General features: G+C 41.4%; 2 protein-coding genes across 3 annotated transcripts; one reads left to right on the top strand and one right to left on the bottom strand.

Moving 5' to 3' along the window:
• Positions 1–705: 705 nt before the first annotated feature.
• On the bottom strand, positions 706–1,729 carry tmem126a (transmembrane protein 126A). Its single transcript, XM_030395319.1, has one exon. It carries the CDS (start codon positions 1,567–1,569, stop codon positions 937–939), a length of 633 nt encoding a protein of 210 aa, XP_030251179.1. The 5' UTR covers positions 1,570–1,729; the 3' UTR covers positions 706–936.
• Positions 1,730–3,252: 1,523 nt separating this feature from the next.
• Positions 3,253–10,559, top strand: clk4a (CDC-like kinase 4a). Of its 2 annotated transcripts, XM_030395312.1 has the most exons (13): positions 3,253–3,408; positions 4,660–4,820; positions 6,205–6,442; positions 7,093–7,195; positions 7,502–7,568; positions 7,652–7,768; positions 7,879–8,045; positions 8,131–8,225; positions 8,335–8,464; positions 8,548–8,630; positions 8,720–8,799; positions 8,931–9,021; positions 9,762–10,559. In XM_030395312.1, the coding sequence occupies exons 2-13, from the start codon at positions 4,660–4,662 to the stop codon at positions 9,963–9,965; spliced, it is 1,536 nt and encodes a 511-aa protein (XP_030251172.1). In that variant the 5' UTR covers positions 3,253–3,408; the 3' UTR covers positions 9,966–10,559. The 2 variants fall into 2 exon arrangements, with proteins under 2 accessions (XP_030251172.1, XP_030251173.1); XM_030395313.1 differs by lacking the exons at positions 3,253–3,408; positions 4,660–4,820; positions 7,093–7,195 and having other exon boundaries at positions 9,762–10,071.
• The last annotated feature ends 477 nt before the right edge of the window (positions 10,560–11,036 follow it).

Below are 11,036 nucleotides of genomic sequence, written 5' to 3'. Positions count from 1 at the left end.
GCTTAGTTGATTGCCTGCAGTTGATTTTGTTTGTGACATTGATCAAAGAACTGCATTTTGGTATGTTTGATTAGATACAAAATGCCCCCCCAAAAAAAGAACGACATGATTTCAAACGCATCCCAGGCATCGAAGATATACTCATATGGAAATCACCGGAAAGGAACCAAAAGGCTGCAACTAACAATTATATTCCTTACAAATGTAATTAAACAAATGAAAATGGCTAAATTGATGAGATTGAATTGGACAATGTTCTCATTTTTTTTCTTCACAAAATAATTATTACATTATAAATATGGTATTTTACTAAATGCAACAAATTGTTTCAGGTCTAATCTTAAAGCATAACTGATTAACATGATGCCAAATTTCTTATAACAACTTTTTAAACTTTAAGGTTCAATATGTAAAAACTGACCTGTTGAATTCATGCTCAGAATAAGCAGCTTATCACCAGACTAACTAAGTGCAGCTGTCGTTAGCTAGTTAGCTTGGTTAGCCATGAAGCTAGCGGTCCGGATGGTGAACTTGGAAGCGCAGGGGAAGTGTTGGCACTCATTCTGCTAACATGGGAGCTTTGGGCCGGGACAGGCTGGGGATAGCTGGTTAGCATGCGGAATAACTGTTACCGTTTCACATTTTGTGGATAATTTGTTTTGTTTTTTAATTCTTACATATTGCACCTTTAAAGTATGAGACTGATTTTCATTTCCCACAAATCCATGTTTAATGAGCTGTAAAAGCAGTCAGTTTCTGCATTTATGTTACTTTGACATACCAGAGTATGCATACCATTTACATAGTTGGTATCATTTCATCTTGAGGCCAACAGCTCAGGCACACTCCTTATAAAATGATGAGTTTGACATGCATTTAAACCAGGAATCTAGTAAGTCAATGCAACAAACAAAAGACAAGAGTTTATTTTAAGGTTCAGTTCAGAACATTTTCGTCTTTGAGTTCCTCTCCACTGGATCCGAATGTAATCTGGGCCAGTTTGGTGTACGATTGAAAGTGCCTGGAGGCCAGGAAGGTGCCGAAGAAGGCCTGCAGAACCATCACTGCCCTCATCTTCCTCAGGATGGGTCTGGACAGGTCCGCCCAGTACCGGAGCACGTTGCCCTTCTCTGGCTGGGGGGCCGAGCTGTACATGGAGGCGAGGCCGATATTCACAGGTAGGGCCAGGAGGATGGGATACACCCCACCGCCCACCACACCCACAAGTGCCCCTCTCAACAGGGCACAGGAGGGACAGTTGAGGTCCCCGGACATGAGGGGGTGGGATACCACCGCCTGGTACAGAGCGAATGTCGTGAGGAAGGGCAGCACGGCCATCGGCATGCCGGAGGCGAGGGGCGCCTTCTTCACATTCAGAGCTCGGCGGTACAAGCTGTTGGATATTAAGCCTGCAAGTCCGGCGTTCCCCCCCAGATACACGGGTCCGTACATGAAGAAGCTCTTGTCAATGTCAGGCAGGCTCTCGAAATTCTTCCCCAGCATCTCAGCGATCGCTGCCCGTGTGAGCGCCTTTCCAGAGACGCCGTCCGTCTGCGTGTTTTCAGACATCTTCGCAGTTAAACTATAAACGACTATGTCCACTGTTTTAAAGAGAGAAGATCCTCATTTACGATGTGCATAACTCAATTATCACATTGAGATGTGGTGGTCAACAGAGTGAGGACAGGGCGCCGACATGTTTTACCCATAATTCCAAGCGTTTTGAGCGTTATTATGCCCTGAAGTTTGACTCTCAGGCAGAACTCAGATGCTGTTGACTCAACTAACTATTTAAAATAATTGAGAAGAGGAAGATATTGTCCATAGATTATTCACTTATTAGCAAAAACACAAGTGCAAACAACTATCTAAATGAATGAGCTTGGGTGTGAATACGTAGTGGATGGCACAGCACAATGTAATATTGAAGGGATTGTCGTCTAGTAATGAGCTTTTAGGCCTGTATGTCACAGATTCAGATACTTTTATCCAATATAATGTCAGAAGTCTTTCTTAATATTCATGTTATATTTCCAAGAATGCATGACAGTATTATTTGGAGCTCAGTTGTTAATGTGAGCAGATCTAAATACTTGCCAATAATAATCATAATAATAATAAACCATATTTTCCAGATGCTGGACTTGGAATCGAAGATTTAGATACATCTGTTTTGTTGCCCACAAAGAATCTGTGAGGTTTTCTTTTTTCCCGTAAGTGATTTCCAGCTAATATCGGACACTCTGCTGCCCACCAATCCATTGTAATTAGGCACCTTTTTGTTTCTTGTGTAATGGTATCACATTCAGTTTAAAACTGCTGCCACATCCATGAACTGAGCCACATCAAATAGTTTGTTGTTGATTTATTTTTAAATAGACCAAGTTTGTTCAATTTCAAGATTAATATATATATGGGGCGGCTGTAGCTCAGTGGGTAGAGCTGGTTGACTGGTGATCAGAAGATCACTGGTTCAAATCCCAGCTCCCCAGGGCGGGACTGAGCTACAAGTCGAAGTATCCTTGAGCAAGATACTGAACCCCGAAGTTGCTCCTGATGTGCAGTTGGCACCTTGTGAAGGCAGCCACTGCCATCAGTAAGGGTCCTGCGATGAGCTGGCGACTCGTCCAGGGTGAACCCTGGCCTACGCCCATAGAGTAAGTCTGGATTTGGCCCCAGTAAGCCCCGCAACCCCTTAGGGGGGAAAAAAGCGGCAACATCCCGCGACCCTCATGGATAAGCGGAAAGAAAACGGAACGGAACGGAATATATATGTATATATATATATATGTTCCGTTTTCTTATATATATATATATATATATATATAAAAAAGTGCACTAAGAGAAAAACATACCCAGATATACCCATGTACTCATGTGTGCACACACACAGAAACAAACTAATCAATGAATAGATTAAATGAAACCTGCAGAAACATGAGGAAAGAGAAGCATGACTTAGCATAATCAGCGTAAAATATGCAAGAGACAATCTGAATTCACTGAGCCACAGTCACAAACACATGGGGACAAACTGTTAAATACTTGGATAGTAGACTATTTCCTGAATTGCTTAAAGCCTCTTACAAAGATACATAACGTTCAACTTTTTTACTGACAGCTTCCAACTCTAAATTGTTAAACATTCATCCAAGTCTAAATGGAAAGACCTGCCTGATTTTACCTGTAAGGATAAACTCAGGACAACACAATCCCAAAACTTCAGCTAGTGGGCGTGGCTATTGTGCTTTACGTCATGGAATTTGTTTAAGAACGTTCCATCGAATACAAGGGAAGCTCGCCATCTTTGAAGACGACTAGTCGGAAGAAATTTCCAGTTTCTTTGTTAATAAATTTGAAATAACCAATAAACCTACTCTTTCATACCATATTACTGTAAGGAGGAAGGTAAGACCGACTTTGGAACACATCCAATTACTACCATGATCTGTTAGCTGTTGTGTAATGTACTTCCCCAATGTTAGCTAACGTTAGCCAGTTAGCTTTTCCGAAATTCGACGTCTCGCCAACATGGCTGATCCTTATCTGGTTTAAATAGGCTCGGCTATCTGCGACAATACATTTCCTCGGACCATGTAGTCCGGCAAATCTCGGAGCAACGCTGATATTCACAACTTGCAAAGTCGGTTGTCACACCAGAACGTACAATATAGTTGGGTTACATGCGTTAAGATAATGGAAGTAACGTAAACGACACGGTTGTTGTGTGGGTGGCTAATATGGTTAGCATGCTCGACGGGCCTTCGACGCCTCGGCGGAGATTAAGCCTACATTCGAGAACTTTCTACTTTCTTTTTCTCCTCTAGGTTATTCGATTGATCAGTCATAATCATACATCTAACCAAAGTATTGTTCGAGGTGTGGACTACTCTAAAAGTTAAATACGACAACTGAAGAAATATTGAAGTTGTTGTGCACGATCGTGCCGTTAAAGACCGTCACAGGTGATCAAATCGTAGCGAAAACGTCGACGCTAACGTTACGTTGGCCTCAAGTCAACATTTGTTTGCCTCTTGTGCTCTGTTATCGTGTAAGAAAATAACCTTTAGCATAAGGAGAGAGAGTAAACGAGTCAAGGCTTTTGTTTACAGTTGGTTCTTGCAGACTTGCATTGCGTGATCAGTGTTTTTTTCGTCCTGTTTTTTGTTTGCTGCCAGCCTCGTCATTATGAAAGGAAGGTTTTAGCCTTGTTGCTAAAGCTGAAATCAACGACCATTTCGATGTATTTTCTCGAATAATACTTTGCCATATATTTAAAGAAATACCCATGTTTGTCCGACCAACAGACCAAAACGCAAAGATATTTATATACATAAACGCTGTAAATCATACAGAAGCTGAAGCCAGAGATTGTCATTTTTTCATGGAAAATGTTTGTTGAAGATCTCATCAGTTGACTGATGGTAACTGAATTAATTACTTACCCTTGCTGTTATTCAAGCTGCAGCTGGTTAGTCACACTTAATGCCTTTTGTGCATTAGGACAGGGGTGTCTTTGCAAGCATCTGATTTTGTAATGCAGCATCTGATCCCATAACTTGAAAAAAAATTCATTGATATGCACAGCATTCAGTGTCTTTAAACAGCCAATGGAATTCCAGTTTCTGCACTTTTGACATGCATCTTCATCTTTTTCAGATGCGCCACTCAAAACGAATGCGCTCCCCAGGTGTCTGGCTCGATGAGTACAGCTGGGAAGAGAGAATGGAGTGTAGCAAACGTAGGAAACGAGATTCACACAGCAGCGAAAGAGAAAATAAGTCCCGAAGAACTCAGCGTCACCACAAGACTTACGAAGGGTAAAAAAAAAAAACCAAAAAAACATTCTTATTTATTGTGTGAAACATTTACTCATATTCTGAGATGTTTATTTTTAAGTTACACATTTTACCTGAGTATTTATAAAAAGCTAGATTATATGATGAAGTACAGGGTTACTTAAAGTCTTGGATACTCTCAAGATTTATTTACCTTTGTTGTATTGATCTACAGAATGTCTGTTCAAGTCTATAACTTATCTTGACCCCAAAAAGGGACTAAGGACACCTGTTATATTGGGACCCAACTATTTACAAATGCAGGTCAGATAGTATTTTAAAGACAGTAAGAATGCAACCTGTTACTAGGTGGCTTGTGTTGCCACATTGTGCGATGACCTTCCAGTTAGGCTAGTAAGGCTTCAAGTTTGTAAACAACTCCTGTTGCCCTTAAATTATAACACAATTAATTTGCATTGACAGTGTCATCTGATGAAGTTATGTGAAATGTTAATATTTTGCAATTCTAGCTTTTGTGGTTGGGTTTGATGACCTATGGAGTTACATTTGATATCTCCATATCTACTCTAATTTTAATTCTGTAGAGGGGCAGACCTCTTCTTGGATGACAACTGACACCACCAGGGTGCTAGGGCCCAAAGGGTTTCTTGGTCTTTAATAGATGCTTAGAGGCTAACATGGCCTGCTGGAAGTGATTGGAAACCTTATGAGCATACCTACCCTTAGTGACGAACCTTGGGGATATTTAGGTGCAAGTCATATATAAGGAACTATGGAGGGTAATATGAATTTGGGTAATAAACACATGGGATTTTTCTAATCTATGGGTTACCCATTTGCAGAAAAGATACCACACAGATGTTCACTTCTGGCATGCTGAGCTATGCAGGCGTTGAATCACAGATCGAATTATGCACCATCAGGTTGTGGCAAAAAGCTTTCCGCACCTTTCAATGCCTCACACTTAAACTCTGCCAATTTGGCTCTCCTTCAAGGTGCATGGATTTTCAGCAAGGCATGCTTTGGGTTGCCAGCGAAGACAGCTCTATAAATGTTAAATTTGCTTAAATGTGGGGCTTTACATGTTGGCATTTGTGTACTTGGAAATGTACTATTTTCCCAGCGATAATCTGTTAATAAAATGCTTTCTGAACTGGAGCCTCTCATTGAACAGAATGTTTGGGGTTTGGTGGCTGTAAATCAGCGTGTTGCTAATTACAAATGTTACATAAAAGGCACAGGGGATAGGGTGTCAGGCAATAGGCGGACCATTAGCACCATCATATACAGTCTTCATTTCAGAGCTTGATCACAGACAAGGAACTAGACTGTTCCTGACCTAGCCTATGATTTCCAGTCCTTATTTTTGATCTGTGTGTCCTGATTTATTTTTTGTTGACTGCAGGCAATACCTGGAGACCCGCAGTTTGAACCAGAGGCTGGACGCTCGGGAAAGACTAAGTGTGGATATGGCCTGTGAGGAAGACAGCCGTGACGGCACCTGCAAGGAAAGAGACCGGGACTGGCACCACTACAGCAAGTCTTCTGGGCGTAGTGGGCGCAGTGGTCGAAGCAGGCGAAGCAGCCGCAGGCACAGAGACGGAAGGCGCAGGCGTAGCCAATCTCACCACAGGTCCTCCGCGGTACGAGAACTCCCTTCTCCCCTGTACCCCCCTCTCCTGTCTTTACCACCAAATCACATGGGTCATTATCACTGGTGTTTAGCCAATGCTTCACACCGATCTCTATGTCTCTCTGTATCTCTCTGTGTGCGCTACTCTTCATTATTAAGCATGATTTCCAGTAAGGGGTAGGGGACTTTGGGGTTCAGGAAGTAAGGGATTGTGAGTGTTTTTTAGATTTGCAAGAGAAAAGTGGACCCAGTTTTTGTGCTGAAAACGTATTGGGCAATTATGGGGCGTGTTAGTAAAGAACTTAGTTGTACTGGAAGAGTTACAAACAACCACATGTAGAAAGACTGTAATCAATCAAGTTCAGTTTTTTTCTGTACTACTCTGAGAAAGTTTCTCATCTGAAAATCTTGTTGCCATGTTTTTCTTCTGTAACACACACTATGTGGTGGCTGGCGCCCAATTTCTCCTACGGGGCTGAATTTGAATTTGCTGCTCCGTCCATTCGCCTGGCGGTGTTACTGAACGGGCCGAATCTATGCACCCCTACACCTCCCCCCTTGGCCTGGTTGAATGAATGACGATGTCGCATTGTGATGGCCTGGTGCTGGCTGACTGATGGGTTATTGATGTGATGGCGGATTGCGGCGGTTCCGGTGCAGAGGAGGAGCCATCACCGCAGGAGCAGGAAAAGATCCAGGAGTGTTGAGGATGATGGCGAGGGTCATCTCATCTATCACAGTGGAGACATGCTGAGAGCGAGATGTATAGAATATATACCTTTTTTTTTCTACTGTTGTTCACACTCACTCTCTTGTTGTCTGGTTTTTATTTCCAAACATTAATTTAGAGGCTGAAGTATTTGGGCCAATAGAGTTAATTGTTTTTGGTTAGATATTGCTTGTCAGTGTTAACATATTTAGCATTGAGTTGTATGCCAGTGTTCAGAGTCCTGTTTATAGTAGTGTAGCTAAAACAGAGCAATGTTACATCAGGCAGTGAACCAGCCAAAGGACAGTGCTTCACCTTGTCAGTGCTGTGTTTCTAACTTCAATTCTCTATTTTCTGTAGATGAGATTGTGTGTACTCTAGGAGAGGGTGCCTTTGGGAAGGTTGTTGAATGCATTGATCACACTAAGTAAGTATGAATGTTTTAGATATTAATATTCTCACTCGTTCTCTATTTTGTGATAGTAAATACATTTTGTATTGTGTTTCCAGTGATGGAGCTCGAGTGGCTCTGAAGATCATTAAAAACATAGACCGCTACCGCGAGGCAGCTATGTCTGAGGTAGAGGTGCTTGAACAGTTGAAGTCCCTTGACTCTGATAAGAGATAGTAAGTCAATCCGCAATATCTTCATACTAAAAAAGCTGATCACGATGTGGTTAATACTGATGAATTTACCAAGAAAGAAACAAACTAAGAATCTCCTTCCACCCCTTTAGTGCTTGTGTTCAAATACTGGACTGGTTTGACTACCACGGCCACATTTGTATTGCCTTCGAGCTGCTTGGCCTCAGCACCTATGATTTCCTCAAGGAAAACAACTTCCAGCCTTTCCCTGTAGAACACATCAGGCACATGGCTTATCAGATCATCCAAGCTGTGCGATGTGAGTAATTGACACATGCATCCACAGAAAATACACTGACTCTAAAAACAGCTTGGTTTTAAATGTATGTGTTCTTGTCTTCCAGTTCTACATAAGAACAAGCTAACCCATACTGATCTGAAGCCTGAGAACATTCTCTTCATTGATTCAAACTATGACATGGAGTACAACCCCGAAATGGTAAGCGTCCTAAATATTTAGACACAAACGTCAGACCTGCAAGTCACAAAGTTCCTGTGTGTGTCAGCAGCTGTGCAAGTAGCATAATTTTTTATTATTTTGTCCTCAGAAACGAGACGAACGAACACTGAAACACCCAGACATCAAAATTGTGGACTTTGGTAACGCCACATATGAACATGAGCACCACACCTCTGTGGTGTCGACACGTCACTACCGTGCTCCTGAGGTCATTTTAGGTACGGTGCTGTTTTAAAGCACTCAAGCTTTAAATTGGTCCGTTGGTGGTGACTTGTTACTAAGTTAACACTGTCTCTTTCAGATCTGGGCTGGGACCATTCCTGTGATGTCTGGAGTGTAGGCTGTATACTCATTGAGTACTACCTCGGATCTACTCTCTTCCAGGTAGGTAGTAGTAGAGAGTGTATTGAAAATAATGCTGTGACATTACCATGACAGTTGCCAAGACTGATGATATTGTTTTTCTCCTTCAGACCCATGACAGCAAAGAGCACCTCGCTATGATGGAGAGAGTCCTGGGACCCATCCCTCCAAACCTCCTGCAGAAAACCAAGTAAGTATACCACTACTATTGTGTAGGAAGGTAAATTACTTCCAAATACTTTTATAAGACAATTGTGACCTCCATATGGAATCAATTTTGATTGCTGTGATTTGTAAACATTTGAAATAACTGTTTTACAGGAGAAAGCGCTATGTTCACCGTTGCAAGCTTGACTGGGATGTTCACAGCTCGTCTGGGAGATATGTCAGGAAACACTGCAAACCCCTCAAGGTAAGAGGAATAATACTTAAGGGAGAAACATACAGTCAGAGTGCTCCAGTACTCATTAATAATCACATCTGTAAGTGCATCTGTATTCCTCGATTGATTTAAAAAAAATAAACCTTTTAAATGATGATGTTTACTTGTTGGTAGACATCCATAAATCTAGTACTAAACAATTAACGTACTATCCAAACTGCACTATGACTTAGTTTAATACAATTTGTCACAACATACCATTTTAGATGAAAAGATAGGGTGCTACTGAGATGCTCCAACCTACCAATCTTTTCTCCACACAATAAGCAACATGCTAGTTCAGGTACTTTACCTGAGCTAAGCTAGCTGTTTTACCTAGCAGCCTCACTATATGCTAAGCTGGCCCAAACAGATCCTAATCATCTGTTTTACAATACATGAAAATACTACATTCAGATTAATCGTTGCATTTTATTCATAGGAAGATTCTAGACAATCAGATTCTCCAAAGTCTGATCTTTTTTAACAACTGAACTACTACCGCAGAAATATGTTGAGTATTATATACATTTGTCTCATTGAAGAGCAACATTTGAGCATCACCAGACTGGTCCGTATTGCAGGGCTCTCCAGTGTTTTGCCCCCCTTGAACATGCTTTTTATAATTGTAGTTCATACATGTAGTTCATCTATATGTAAAACTACAAAGCATTATATTAATCATGACATATTAGGAGGCTGACTCACAATTGTCCTTCCTTTCCCATCAGCATTACATGATGTCTAAGAGCGAGGACCACCAGCAGCTGTTTGACCTGATAGAGAAAATGATGGAGTATGACCCAGCTAAGCGCCTCAGTCTAGAACAGGCCCTTCGCCATCCCTTCTTCTCCTGCTTCCGCAAGAGCAGCAACAGTAGCAAGAGCAGCAGCAGCAGCCGCAGCAGCAGCAGAAGCAGCAGCAAAAAAGACTGAACTCCTGAACCTGTAAACCTCTGACCTGTAACCTCGGTCAGGGCTTGGCTGTCAGCATGACATTTATCAGGGTGCTCTGTGCCAGCCTCTACTTCCTGACTCTCCAGGAGAGGTGTACCTTAATCGACTGCATCAGTCCACTGCCCTGCTTTGCTGTGTCCTGTCCTAAGCCGTGTGTTCCTTGGTCTGAAACGTCGACTCCTGTTTTCATCTGTGGCATGTTTTGGTATAATGAATCCCCCCCAATTGATTTCTATTTATTTGCCATTGTAATTTAATTTGTAGCTTCTAAGCATATGCTGGTAGAGCTGTTGGTTTTATTCATGATAAGCCCTAAGTGTGTCCATGTTCTCTCTATGCATTGTCAAGTTGGGTGAGGGTTAGCAGGATAATTGTTGTAATACCCTGTGTCAGTTTCACCAGTGATGACTTATTCAGCTTTGTGGATGTATTAAAAAAGAAGGAAAAAAAGCTATTTCGGGCAGAAAAAATGTTGTACATAAATTTGTTAAGATGTTTTTTTTCACTGACCGGTAATGTAACTTTTGCAGTATCATGTACATTTTTCTCAATAAACTTGAATAGATGACAGAAGTGAGTGTGTTTTGAACTATTGAGCCAATCAGGTGCAGTAGCAGCATTAAACCACAGGAGGGCAGTAAAAAGCCTTCATATGACTGCGTGAGTCTACCGCCTGAAATAACAGCAGCAGTCCCACATTTAGTATCATCTTAAATGGTATTAATCTTAAATGCATAACATAATGTTGGGGAAAATGCTTATACTGATTAGATATTTTGCTGATGCGGTTTTAGATTAATAAAATTGAACATTTGGTCTATTTCAGCTGTCAAACAAAATGATCAGACTTTAGCCCCCTAAATTGAAATATTTTTTTTTAAATAAAAGTTCATATGAAGATGCGATTTTGGCGTAATCAAGTCTTTCATGGTAATTTACCCTGTGTCAGTGTGTTTTCAGGATCACAATTATGGGCAACATAATAACAATAATACGGCGCGTGGTTATCGGTGACCTTCACAGTTTGTTAATACACCAGGGTTTGGGGGA

This window comes from Sparus aurata, chromosome 18, assembly GCF_900880675.1.
Source record: "Sparus aurata chromosome 18, fSpaAur1.1, whole genome shotgun sequence".
Taxonomy (NCBI): Eukaryota; Metazoa; Chordata; class Actinopteri; order Spariformes; family Sparidae; genus Sparus; species Sparus aurata.
This window is presented reverse-complemented; position numbering and strand designations above follow the sequence as displayed.